Source organism: Bicyclus anynana, chromosome 15, assembly GCF_947172395.1.
Source record: "Bicyclus anynana chromosome 15, ilBicAnyn1.1, whole genome shotgun sequence".
NCBI lineage: Eukaryota > Metazoa > Arthropoda > Insecta > Lepidoptera > Nymphalidae > Bicyclus > Bicyclus anynana.
Genome location: NC_069097.1, coordinates 11,979,320 through 11,994,440, shown reverse-complemented (window position 1 = coordinate 11,994,440; position 15,121 = coordinate 11,979,320). Strand labels below are relative to the sequence as shown.

Genomic DNA, 15,121 nt, shown 5'->3' with positions numbered 1-15,121 from the left:
GTTTGATATCAGTCAAAGGATCCTTTAACCCTACACACATCGTTCACAAGTACGTGACTCCACTCAAGGTCATTCTCTGCCATTCTAGGGTCTTATTTTCGTTACAGTTTGATTTGTTAATTAAGTTGTCCTGACAAGTGTTGTGAATCATAACCTTTGTTCGAAAATAGTTTTCTTATATTTGTAATCACCTTTGAGTCCTATAATAATAATGTGATCCTTTTTTTTTTTTTTTCTTTTTCTAGGGAAGCTGTTCATATTTTTTTCTTTCTTCTAAGCTTGTGTATTCTGTGGCCATGAAAAATATCAATTTCGAATACCTCAGATGTTATCTTATTTTCGCTAATATTGGTGTAAACTAACACAGTAAACTTTAGTGAAAAGTAAAAAACTTAAAATCTCTAATGAATTTCTAAAGTTGTTTTACGCGTAGTTAAAATTATTACTAATGCAATGAATATTACTCGTAGGTAAGTTAATAATTATTAAATCTCAAGTGCAATCTGACTCTATCTAGTTGTTCGTTTTTTGTAATTCCTAACGTGGTATGTAATCAAGAAATAAAGTCGTTAATCAATTTACATGGACTGTCGATAATTTTCATATCGTTCTTTGATTGATCATAAATTATTTATTACTTTGCCATTGAATGCAATTCTCGTTGAACGAAGGCCGACAATGTTTTCTTTGTTATTTTTATAACCATAGCACACGTTATTTCACCTCTTTGACTTCAGCTGGGAATTCCTTTGCTTACAAATATAACCAAAAATTTCATTCCCAGTCTTCTATTGACTTAGTCGTCTTCTCTTGTAGAAGGTTTCGGCCATCGTTACTTACTGGCGAAGAAATAACGGCAAACAATTTAGCATTTCAGTACATTACATGTGTTCCTAAGATTCCAGTTTGCCCGTTATTAAGTTAGACTGCATCGTCACTTGAGATTTGGTCGCTTTCAAGGCCTAAGTTGTCGATGATCCAAAAGATCCATTCGGAGTTATTCGTTTCCTTTCTAGTCTTAAATATAGAGTTGATAGACAAAGAGAATATAATGACAGTCATTTTATTAATTTGTTCCGTGGAAATGCACTTGAGGATCTTTTGAGTTTTGTCGTGATACTGTTTCACCGTCATACAGTGTACTTGTAGGATGTCAAAATTTAGAATTTGTTGTCTTACACTATTCGTTTTAAAAGAAATTACTTTCTATGCCAGTCAGTACGCAGTAGTTTTCCTATATAAAAATATTAACGAATCAGAGCGACTAATGCGGCAGAAGCTAAAGTTGTGTTGAAGCTTAATTACCTTTGTGTATTTTTTACTTCAACGTTTTAGGATTGGACGAGTTTTCATATTAGGAGAGGTGCGGTCGTCACCTAAATTTTATTATGCCGAAAATAGAGTGTTTGCGCTCTGTATGCGGCGGAAACTACATCATTATCTAAAAAAAAATTGTAATCACAGTGTGAATTGTTGAACTAAAAGACCACAACATTGTTTCTATTGTGTATTCTATCTTTGTAACCCTCTCGGCTTCGTTTGTTATCGTAAAGGTCACTATGTCCTGCTGCACTTGATTTATCTGCAATTACTATCATATTTTTCCGTTCCAACAAACCTTTGTTGTTCTATAAAGAAACAACAAGTTATCCTACAAATTAAATCTCGTTTCATGAATTATTTATTAATCTGCGTTCGGCAAATTATATAGTAGAAGAATTTACGACTAATTATATATAACAACCTATTAAAGGTTTGATCGTAACAAAAAAGGGTCAATAGTCGATCGTCGGTGCGTTTTCACCTGTCAAGGTTACGCATACACATATGGACTGGTTTGGCGCACCTTCATTATTTACACTTCTAGCGTCGTGTGTGATGCGTCATTTATTACGGCTTCTGTCGATAGTGTTTACCGTGGTACTAGGATCTGCGCCTGAGTCACATTCGCTCTTTGCCAGATAATGGCTACCGACTGGTCGATCAGTCTGTGTTTGTCAACCTCTCGTTGCGCTCGCCTCGCGTTCCACTTAACTGCATGTTTCGTCAACTTTTAATTGCCCTTTTTTATACAGAATGGTTATACTTGTTAACATCAATTGTGCATCGTTTATGTTTTATTAATGATCAGTTTTAACGTAATGGATGTAAACAATCTGTGATATTTGTGTGCAAAAACAATTTATTGCTTTATTACAAATGGAGCGAATCGACATACTTGCGATGTCAATATACATAAACGTAATCTAGTCAGTTATGTGATTGGACTTATTGATAATTCAAAATGTTTTACGGAGTGATCATTGCGTTTGGCGCGCTTTTGTACCTCGTGTGGAAGCTGTTGTTTGCGAAGAGCTTTCAAACCACTGTGATAGCTGCTGCACCGGTATGCGAAGATAGAGAAATAGCAGTTGAAAATGATGAAGCTAAGTCCGGTATAGAGTTTACGTCATTAGAAACTCAACCTAAATTAGATAATACTAAGGCGGAAAATGTTAGTCAGATTGAAAGTTTGAATTTGAGACGCAGATCCAAAAGCGACAAGCTTTCAAAATCTAATAACGTGGAAAACGAAGATATAATCTCTCTCAGTTCACCATTACAATATGAAACTAAACAAGAATTCGTTGTAGAGAACACTGTCCCTGAAGTTGTACAAACCAACGTCACGCCAATCACGCAAATATTACAAGAAGAAAAATTAATTACACCCAGTTTATTACTTAAACAGCAAAATGAAAAGAAACAACATGAAAAATTAGTAAAAAGAATAAGTCCACCGAAAGAGCGGTTTGTAGAATTCTTGGAAAACACTATTTTGAACGATGATAAATTGCAATCTATCATACAAAATCTGTCTCTAAACGAATGTTCAGTAGAATCTAGTAAAATAGATGAAGTATTACCACGTTTAAGTAGAAGTAGAGAAGAAAGTCCATTCACCGAAAGGGCTGCAGAGCTACAGAAATCTATAGATCAAATTGCTGACCGAGTGAAAAATTTAAATGATATCAACAGTACATCTGATACTTTATCAGACGATTTAAAAGACAATGACGAGAAGGAAGATAAAGATAGTAAGCCCTTATTGCTTCGCCGTCTTGAAAAACAGTCGGGATTACCTACTGGATTGAACTTTGGCTCAGTTATCGGTGAATTAAAGTTGAAAACGAAAAACGCCAGCAACGGCGGACTTAAACCTGTATTCAAGAAATTCGATACCGATACGGTAGACAATCAGGCATGTTATATATTTATTACTATAAATAATGTTACAATATGATTTATACGTACAGTTTCGAAGGCATACCTCTGTTCTTTATCATAACTTATAGTCTAAGAGCCCGTGAACTCCAGACCTTTGTCATTTTATAAAAGCCCAAAGTTTGTCAGCTCTTCCTCACTAAGTATGGTAACCAATTATAGAGTCTGGACCATGGTGGCTTTGGAAGGTAGCGGGTTTTAAGGATCTTCAACCTATTAAGTAAAAGAGTAGTTTTTTTATATTTCCTCGCATAATATAAGAAATCATATCCCCATTCAGCAGACACATAGCTTAATGGCAACTCTTTGCAAGAGGCCCTTAAAGTTTTATCTTAAATAGTATTTTTGAAGGGTTGCTGCGAACTAAGTGACTGGCGACTATTTTGCCGCCTCGGCTACAAATATATTGCCGAGGAAAATAAAAAAATATACTTACCTCTTACATTCCAAAGCCACCACGGTTCAAACTCCTTAGTTGGGTAACATACTCACCTATGGTAGGAGCATGAGTTGACAAATTTCCACTTTTATAAAATGACATAGGTCTGTCTGTCGCTGGCTCTCCGTCTATTATACAATATTCAGGCTGTGAGTCTAAACTAATTGCTATTCTCATAGGTGTACGTAACAACAAAGCTTTTTACCGCGCCAGAAATGATTAAAATCTTTCACACTTGCAACGTGATATCTTGTGTGACTTAACCCTTATCGTGATGGTGGTTACGAAACATTATAACAAGTTAAAAATTAAGCTTATGTCACTTGTATTCTATATTGTGTTAATTTGCACTTGTGTTGGGTTGATGTACAAGTGGTTTTAGATAATTAACACATCAATTTATAAACTTTTTGACTTTCACTTTGCTTGTGGCGGAAATACTTTGGTAATGGTATTTTTTATCATCATCAAATGCATACAGATAAATCGATCATGAAGTATAACAATTAATATTCCAATTACATTTTACAACGTGATTCTTATGGGCCACTCAATAATACGTTTACAAATATGTACACGTATTATAAGCTATATTGTTAAAGCTTTTTAAAATTAGAAACTAATTTGTATTACCTTTTAAAAAGTTACTTTGATTTTAATATAAATCTATAGTCATATTTTCTTTGTTACAGGAATCATTGAACGCTGCAGTCGATGAGAAGAAGAAGGTGCTTATAGATGAAAATGAATTAGGATCGAATATTCTAGCCGACCGCAGAAATAAACTGGAAACAGCTGCACAGGTAATTTAATATTTTAATTAAAAAAACAATATGGATCCCATTAAAAGTAACCTAAGTATTCTTAGACCAGTTACTGATATTTCTGACAAATCAAATCAAATCATTTATTGAGTAAAAAACATTTTTCATACTAATATATTTAGGTTGAAACGGCATTTTCGCTAAAATCTTTAAATGATTTTGTGTTGCAACTACCATCTCTTCACGAACGAAGATTACAATAATTTGAGCTGTAGTAAAATTAAAAACTTAGTATTAAAATGATGTTTAATACTAAGTTCTGACAAACAGAGGAAGAGTGTGAAGAATAAACAAACAAACTCTAGATACACGAAGGCCTTTTAGTAGTCTATTCTAGTAATTTAGTAATACATATATCCTAAAACCTATTGCCTTTTAATATTTATCAACTGTAGATATTTATCAACAACTAGAGAGTAGAGAATTAGAGAATGGTAAGCTGACTCGAGATACACTTAAATGCAACGACTATTGAACGAGGTGAAATTATGAAAATACAGATTAATAACAATATCAAGTTTCTGTAAAGTACTTTATAATTAAGGATCAAACGAACTTACCTGGAAGTGAATTTCGATCATAATAATTATATGATCAGCTCACTCGACCCGATTTAAGTTAACATATTGTAGTATACACCTATGCCTATGACACACGACGACCGAAATTCTGTATTTCTGTGTCATAGGCTGATGCATAGGTGTATACAATATGTTAACTTAAATCGGGTCGAGTGAGCTGAGAAATATAATTCTTTTAATACTTTTAAAGTATAAATATTTTCAATCATAATGTAATTTGAATGTAATCCAACGCCATTGTTTTTAATTAGTGAAGGTATCTTCAGTCCATTGCAGTAGTTTGAAATAATTTTATTTAAAACTGGTTTGTAAGAGATTGACTTTCATAAAACAGCTCAACAAATTTAAAACTTCACAGTTGTCTAATAAACTACAGTTTTGAGAGTATAATAAAATATTTATTGCAAATCCGCAACTAATCTGACGATCTGACTTTAATATTAATTGCAATAGTTTAGACAGATTTACAACATAAAGTTAATAAAATTTTATAACATTAATCTAATAATTTCTCAGAACCTACACAACATACTCTGTCTGTCTGTTAGCTTTTCACAACTAAACGACTGAAACAATTTAGATGATATTTTGTAAAGAGATAAATAGGTTCCTGGGGCAGACCATTAGATAATTTTGAACCCTAAATCCACAGTAAACGCAGGATTTGCAAAATAACTGAATAACAGACGGACGAAGTCGCGGACGTTTGCTAGTGTGTAAAAAAAATATTGAACGTACAATATTGCATAGTTACAATGTGTTAAATGTTATATTGTTATGCGAACGGAATATGACAGTCTGCGTTTAATTAAATCGCGGACCGAACCAAGTAACTCCAATTTGCATGTTTTAAACAGTGAGAAAGCGGTCAGACAGTCACGCTCCAGAACTTCGGACACTGTACCTTACTTTGTAGTGCAAACGTTAGTGTCAGATAAACGCTTGTACAGTTCAAAATGATCTAAATAGCCGCAAACCATTTGATCATATGATCATAGACTGTGAGACAGTGACAGCCAGACATTCGTCATTTTTTAAACGTCGATAGTGAGTCAGATAATAAATACGGTAGTTAGTTGTGGAGTTTGGTCTGAGGTCATGTACTTACCTATGGCAGGAGCACAAGTTTACAAAGGAGAAACCCAGTCTCCATACAGACTCGGGTCCAAAAATTATTCAAACGAAACAGAGCTGAAAATTGGCCATAAATTGGAAAATACAAGGAGATCTCATAAGTCCACTTTTCAGAAAAAAACAAATTTCCCAAATAAGCTAAATTAAAGGTGCATTTGCGCTATTTGATCGGATCTGTTTGACATCACGCGTTTTCGAAAACAATTGCTAACCAAATTAGTGGAATACGCAAAGTTGAATTAATATGAAATTAATGAAATCAGCAAATTTTCACTGTTGACCAATGATTCTAATGGAATAATCTAGTAAAACATACAAGATTTTTAGTAAATTTTTAATTTTTGTATCAGAAAGTTTTTCTGATACAAAAAGTGAGCTCAATATCGTCTTCTGTTCAACTTTTATAGAATGACGAATGTCTCTCTGTTGCTGTCTCTTAGTCTATTACTTTGTAGTGCAGCGTTAGAGAGACTCTTGTACAGTTCCAAATGATCTCCAGAGACGCAAACCATTTGACGAGATGCTATCAGTTCTGTTTAGCGATACATTACATTACGCTAATGGTCTAGTTCACACGCGCCGAGCCTCTTACCATTCGGATCTAAATTGCGCAAGCATTCACGTTTGTGTATGATGAACGCGATCGTTGTATGAATTTACATGAATCCATACATCTTCAAACGTTGCTTTGTTTTCAAACAAAAATATGCATGAGCTGATATAAAATATTTTCTACTATTAGATATGTTACGTGCCTACAAAATCACCGCAAAAAGTATCCTATGTCCTTCTCCTGGCTCAAAACTACCTCCCTGCCAATTTTCAGCTAAATCGGTTCAGCCATTCTTGAGTTATTAGTGGAGTAACTAACACGACTTTCTTTTATATATATAGATGTATATTGTATATATATATTTTACACTTCTTGGACACACAACTCGAAATTGTAGACAATATTATTTGCTAAAATAACTTTCGTCGTTTACAATGCGACGAAATGAAATTAAGACAATTAGTCACTTTTGACCGCCTCAGTTTCGATGCACTAATGACATATATATAATATAAAATCTTTGGCTGATATGCATATCAGTTATCTTTTTTTTATCGTAATTTCTATCTAATCGCAATATTGTACATTGCAAATTGCACATTCTTAATGATCACACTATTCACAATTTTCTAGATCACGGAGACTTGTGAAGGTCGCACTATGTATAAACGGATTCAAGGTGAACCCGTATCTACGAGTAACTATATCCCGTATACTTGCAACAACGATCCAAATCACTCGTCTACTTCAAACTGACTTCTACGGGTGATATAAATATCAACATCATTAACTTTATATGAGGCATATTACTAAAAAGAGCCACTTTTGATGCACTCACTATAAGGACATCTAGGTAAATTTTAATAATGGTTTGAGTTACGTTCCTCTTAAGTGAAGGCCTTCTATTAGAGTCTGGTTTCCCTTTGTCGGACATTTAAAAGAAAAACAGTGTTTATTACTTGAGACATTTCCGTTAAAGCCGGTTAAAAGCTATTCGCTTCACAGCCTCAGACCAATTATAGACCTGTATCGCACTCATAGTCACGAACAAAATGGTCTGTCATTTTTTGAAAAAACGACCTTAGATTTGGTATATATCTTATAATAAACTAGAAGTTCTGGCCCGTTTTTTACATAATTCAATTACACAAAAACGTATTTTTACGGAGTTCTTTAACCGACGAACACGATTACAACTATTTAACATCGATACTATAGAGACAGTTTTTATAATCGCATTAGATCATTGATCATATACTTTGACAGAAAAGTAACGTCTAGTGAGGCAGGTCCTATACAATAATCGGTCTGAGATCACAGCCTTTGCGCAGCCAATGTTTGCAATATTAAATTGTGCTAATAAATGTATACTTAACGTCAATGTGCAAAGGATTTGTGGAAATATCAAGGCGACGCTTTTGCTTTGTATTGTTTTGTTGGTAATTGGCTCGACCTATATTGCCAATATTGTTTCCGTCTTTCGAAACTGACTGAACTCGGTCAAGAACCAAGTCTACGTTTATACCTACGTTAATAATACTGTCTCTCGCTTCTGACTAAGTGCATAAAGGCGGTGACGTGCACAATGCTATAAACTACGGTATGCACTACATACATTGTACGAAATGCTTAGACTAATAAGCTATAGAACCGCAAAAACTAACAATTTTTCACTCCTAAACGTAACCCACTTCTGTGACTATGTGAGCTTAGAGTTAGGTTAATTCGACTCGCCGACACGCACACAAGCGTATTTATCGTAGCGTGAGTATGCGTCAAGGGCTCCGATTTAGGGGCACATAAAACGGTTTACGAATCCTGCGATTACACACTATCTACTTATGTGTTGTAAATCTATGACAAAATTAAAAATTCCATCTCCAAACACGTTTGTAATCTTTTCTTTAGTGGTTTGTTTCATCTATGAAAAGCCACTTGCATAAGATAAATAAACGTGATTCGCGTTTCTAAATTTTATGACAACTTTTTATTACTTTCACGTTTTATGAGTGAAGTACATGTGAAGTACATTAACAACAATATTTTTCACCAAATTACATACGAAAACTTTTTAATCAGTTGCGTTATTTGTTTATATGCTGACAAAACTTTTAAGAATATTCTATGTTAGTTTTACTATAACACGTAACGATATAAAAAAATCAATTTCTAATTTGTATTGCCAAACTTCACACAAATCAAACTAGCGACGCCGCTACTTTGATTTTGATTGCATTGCACTAGTTTTCTACCACGAAACTTCCAATACAAAAATAATAATCAGAAGAATAATATAAAACAACTCTATGAACGATTATCTTATGTAGTGTTGCTAGTTTCATAGCATATTCAGTAGAAATTATCAAATCTTTTCAGGATGACCCAAATTTCCACTGCTTCGAATTTTCCACATACATTTTCGGTTTTAACTATAATTTTATTAGGTTGTAAATGTTCTAAAAACCTTTTTCTAAGCGTTATCGCTTAATTTTAATTATATTATCGCGTTAGGTTAATATTTTTTTTGTCAAAACAGTTGCACAAATAATTCGTAAATATGTCAGTGTTGCCACAGCGCAGGCATTTTAACGCAACATGAGTAACACTGAGCTTTGCCATAATGAGTCATTGACCGCATACTGATTATAATGCAATACGTGGAATTCGCTAACCACATTCTAATTGTAAATATTAATAAGCTTTGTGAGCTTAATAAGTGTTTTATAAGGAAACGAGTCTTTTGTTGCTAAATCCATAAAGTTCTGTCTTGTGTAAACATCGAGCTTGTAATATAGAACGAAACCTTAGTAGTAAACCTTATAATAGATAAATAGGTTCGGTAAGAAGTTATGAAGTATGGGTAGTGGTGATTTTGGAATGTAGCTAGCTGGTAGCAAAGTATCAGACCCTCAAATGTCTCTTTGTTTGAAAAACTAAAGAGGAATATACAAAGTCAAGCGTAATGTAAGAGAATGGAAGAAGCAGAAAATTTTATGCCACATAATTTGGGATATGGAAATGATGAGTGCTTAAAATTCTTAAAATCTTCTTTTTTGTAGGGATGGCGCAAGCGAGTACCACAAAACGACGCTTCGCTGTTCACTGTGGCCGGTCGTTTGGAACGCGACAAGGTGACCACGACCACGCCGCCGATCACTCCACCGCCGGTGACCACCCCACCCACTGCAGCCCCTGTGGTGACGCCCGCTGTACCACCTCCCAACAGATTCAGGTGTGTATCTACTGGTCAGTGACGTCATGGATGAGGTCAGTCCTGTGGCGTGAACAAGATTTTTAATATGGGAACTCAAAATGTTAAATCAATCCATTTTGCATAATCTAGAAGTAGGTATACTTCTAGATTATGCAAAATGGATTGATTTAACATTTTGCAGAGATCCTACTCGTAACATAGTCAAATACATAAATTGTCATCCTAAACCCACTAACCCGCATTGGAATAGCGTAGTGATTCTTAGCACCAAGTCTTGAAATGAAGAGATCTGCCCTCAATAAAAATAGCTGATTATAGCTACAAGAGGTTCAAAGAAAAATTAGTGCCAATAGCAAGAATCTTAATTGTTGCGTTTCTGCATCAGATTACGTTCTATTATAAAACGTTGCTATCGATTAAAGAATATATTAAAGATCGATTACATGTAAATTAAGATGTAAAAAGATATATATTACGAATAAGTACATAGTTTTTTATATAAAAAATGTTATGGTTAAAGAGAATGGGAATTTGTCGCCTTGGTAGCAGGACAATGAACTTTTGAGAACAAAGCTTTTTTTTAATACAGGAAAAGTTTTACAAATTATTAAAAAAATATATACGCACATCGATAAAATTTCACACGCCGCAGTTAAAAGGAATTTTATATACGCGCGTTATCCTTCAATGCGTTGCAACTTGCTGTTGATAAATTGAATTTATCCTCAAGGCGATTTGGTCTCAAATAGGGTTGCCAACTGTACAATAATATATAGTATTGTACTATATTTCGGATCTGTGTACTACGAGTATATAATGTTGAAGAAATATAAAGTATGCAAAAATACTATATTTTCAACACCGAAATCTTACAAATAAATCTATCATGTAAAGTTGTACGAACTTGCCTTTACATTTAAGTTACAAAAAATATAATAATAATATTAAATTGGTCAAGTGCGTGCATTTCTTTTATTGTTTTTTAGTATTTGTTGCAACAGATTCAACAGAAAAACATAATCTGTGAAATTTTGATTTTGAATCACGCTTCATGATATACAACTTGGTGACAGGCGGACGGATAGACAAACAAAGCAGTCTTAGTCTAAAAAGCAATAAGTGCAAATAAATATAGTGTTTAAAAAATAAATATAAGTTATTATTTGTGTTTTTCGTAAGATAATTATTTAAGCGTACTATATTTTTTATAGCTTGGTCAGAAAAATACTATATTTAAAATGATGGCAGCCCTATATCGAGGCGACGCTGCGTACATCCGCCGACAATGTGACCACACGCAGTTCTGTATCAACCATTTAGCTTATATAACCAAATAAAGAAATTATGTCGTTTATCGCTTGCGTTCGATCTGTATGACTTGAAGCACCATATAAGGCTTGGACCTTCATCGCTGGAGTTTCAAGTCGTAAATCAGACTTGGATGAATTAGGGAAAATATTTTCCCTGTATGGGATATTTTTAATTGGAATATTGGAAACATCATTAACATCATTAGTCCAGGCTTTTCTACTTATAGTTGAGGGGAGGGGAGTGGTCTTGTTTGACTCTATAACTATCACTGTCAGATGATAAAGACGATTTTAAATGCTCTCCTAAGCAAGGGGATGTAGCACCATCAACTTTCCAACTCTGGGCTGCTATTGAGATTTCCTTTAAAGAGAGTAACTCTCAATCTTTTTTGTATAAATGAGGAATATCCCATATATTGTGTAGTTACTCGTTTAAGAAGAACTATCATAGAAGAAGAAGCAGCGTTTTTGATGAAAGATCTTGGCTTTTTTCAACATTTCCAAAACTTGTTACTTTAACCAATTCACACAATGCCTTAACATTTTATATACGGAAATCTTCCTCATGAATTATTCTATTTACTGGGTAAACCGAATGAAAATCCGCACAGTAGTTTTGATTTTATTTTGATCAGACAAACATATACACGCAGCGGAGGATTTTAGTTTATAAAATAATTATGTACTCAGTAGGTACTGTATTTTTATCGCACATTTACTTATTCTATGAAATATATTTGTATTGTAGTTGATAACTAGGTTAATCAGTTGTTCACTTGAGAATACCCACAGCTACCGTATATTTACGGATGCATGTCACAATTTGCTATGACTAAGATTGATTATATCCATTTTCTTAGATGCGTCATCCATACAGAACTAGACTATATCAGAATTAATACTATATACAGCAATACTTATGTCACGGGCCATTTACTAACATGATGTATGACCGTGTTTGATGGTTAGATACTAGTACATAGGTACGTACAGACGTACTATGTATAATTTTATTATATATCCACTTAATTAAGTTTTAATTTCTTTGTAGCAAATAATCAGGTTAAGTGGCAAACATATTTAAGAATTGGATGATCGTAATATTTTTATTTCTTTCTTATAGGCAAAGATTATGTTTTATTGTAGATTGTTTTTATAGATAATTATTCTTTATTGCTTACTCTTATACAAATCTTTATACACGTACCTTCACCCACCCAAGTACCCAAGTTCTTGGACTTGTTTTTATCGTTTTCCAATCATCAGCTGTCACTGCATCATCTTCACCTTTTGCAAACATTTTGTTCGTATTCACACTCCACTTATTTCATCCATCATATCCAGAAACATATCATCTATATTACTTTTTATTGTTTTGGAAATAATATGTTCTTTTACAGTCACAGTCCATCAATCTTTTAAACCATAATAATTTATTGCTGAATCATCATATAGATAACATAGTCGTATCCAACAGATCCCGCAAAGCGCCCACGTCGCCCACGAACGGCTTCGCGTCGGGTCCTCTGCGGTCGGCGTCATGTGCGGTGATGAGCGCGGCCGTCGACATCAAACCCAAGGAGACGCCCAAGATCGACCGCGAGTCGTTCAAACGGAGCCATTCTGTGAGCGAGAGCATCAGCAGGGTTGATGAGAGTAAGTTTCTTTATTCTAGACTAACGAACGCCCCGTGATTTCACCCGCGTAGTTCTCTGGCAGCTCGAGACCGTTGTTTAGAAGTCCATACAAGAGGCCTATGTCCAGCAGTGGAATGCGGGGATAAATAAATATAGCATAAACCACTCACAAATAACGTTTCTTTATATTGGACAGAATTTTTGATCGGTTCAGTAGATCCAGAGATTACCCTCTACAACCTCTCGAACTTTACCTCTTTATAATATTCTTATTCTAGAGAGGCTCTCGTTTGACTATAATCTCAAGTAATGGCAAGCTGCAGAAATATGGTCTAATATGGGACACACTCAGGCCTTCCCGAACGGTCCTCTAAGCCGAGGTCCGAGTCTCAGAGGAGACGCCCTTAGAGAGCCCATCCACCCATTCCGCTCATCTACTCTGCTTCTGCCTTCGGGCCCCATCAGGCGATGCTTCTGCGCTCGCCCAAACCCCCCGGTGACGCCGCTGAGGTCCCATAAGGAGCCTACGGCACTTACACAATAAAAAAAAAATGGTACTACTAGTCCTTAAGATCGCTGTAACTGTACATTACCATCGCACTGCAATACACCGGATACGTTATTATCCCTATGTTATTGATATTCCCATGACTAGTACAAAGCATGTTGTGTCTTCTTTTCTATGCATTGCTAGGGTCTGGAATTTCCTTTAGTAGTGTGCGTTTCTTGATTATAACTTGGGTATTTTTAAGAGTGACTAGTCATATTCTAGAAAAGTCTATTCCAGCTTAGGCTAAATCTACGCTTACCATAGAAAGCATGCTACAAAAAGCTTCTTTTTCCTGAAAAAATAACCTCTATCAACTCAACCCTACATCCGCTACCTCCAATGAGTACGTCCATTTCACACAATCCGCTAACCGCCTAGATAGCGATAAACCTTTGAAACACCCAATGCAGTTAGACTGTTCGCCTGATTGAATTTCAGCCACTTTATTGCAGTTTGTTCCGAACAACGCATCCTATAGTCGAGGTGCAGCCCATAAATTCCTGCCGGATGACATTTGCAATGGCAATGCATTTCGCAGTCGACCGCAACGGATGTGCTAAAAGGCATGAGGCCATTCCGCCTTTGGTTGTTTGCGATTGGTATTATTACAAAATGGCAACCCGCATATTTTCATTAATATAATAATTATAGTGTTTTATGTATCCTGAAAAAAATGTAGCAATTATAAAATATAACACAACATCCACTTACGCAGTAACCTACTTAAAACGGGTAAAGACATTATGGTGTACTATAAGATTTTCCGGACCTTAGATAATTCGGATCGATTCCAAGAAATTACCAATCGACTCTGATTGAAAATTAACACGAATGCATAGAAGATAGGCAAGAATAATAAAATTTCTTGTCTTCATACCTTCAACTATTCTATTAATATCCAAATGTCAACTATAAAAAATGTGTTATGGAAACCATTGCTCGGGCCTCTACTGTTTTTGGAAAATGCTCTAACATTGTTTTTATTTGAATCCATTAAATGAACGATCCTGAATATACAATGATTCACCTCACATGAGACGTTCTGTTTCTCAACATTTTCAGAAAATAATCCAAGTTCTTCAAGTTTGCACAACGTACCTAACCAGATACACAGTTTTCACACTTTTAAATATTACTCACCAGTGCTCAAAACTATAAGTATGTATAATGAATAGTAAACACACTTATAAATGATTCACTGCTAAAATTCTCAACATGTTTTTAACCTGTACGCTAGCGAAGACGTCTCGGTTTTCTGACGTCACCTGGACGTGGATTCCAACCACAGGTCACTGTGGCAGATAGGACTGCCGAGAGCCGACTATTCAACCAATCGATAAACAAAATCGAACCCAACCACCCCATGAGCCGAAGTGAGAAGAAGTAATGCTGAAGAAATCCTAGTCTTACAAGAGATGTAGGATGTTTATTTAAAATAAACATAAAAAATAAAAATTCTATACTAGCCCCTAGCTGGACTCTAGATATTGCGATGACCCAGTGTCCCCAGAATGATATGGTTTCCTGAATAAACATATCGCTACTTGTAGTTGTAAATAAATACGTTAACGTTAACGTACAATAAATTGAAATCTTCTAGATCAAGGTTGAAACC

The 15,121-nt window shown here is 34.9% G+C and overlaps 1 protein-coding gene across 8 annotated transcripts in view; it reads left to right on the top strand.

Annotated features, from left to right (window-relative positions):
• The window catches only part of LOC112053498 (supervillin), a 273,459-nt gene that overhangs the window by 244,851 nt on the left and 13,487 nt on the right, over positions 1-15,121 (top strand). For all 8 annotated transcript variants that reach the window (XM_052885955.1, XM_052885958.1, XM_052885959.1 and 5 more), the window contains 3 exons: positions 4,396-4,506; positions 9,855-10,027; positions 12,797-12,975. In XM_052885955.1, the coding sequence (XP_052741915.1) occupies positions 4,396-4,506; positions 9,855-10,027; positions 12,797-12,975 (463 nt within the window). The remainder of the gene's footprint in view (positions 1-4,395; positions 4,507-9,854; positions 10,028-12,796; positions 12,976-15,121) is intronic.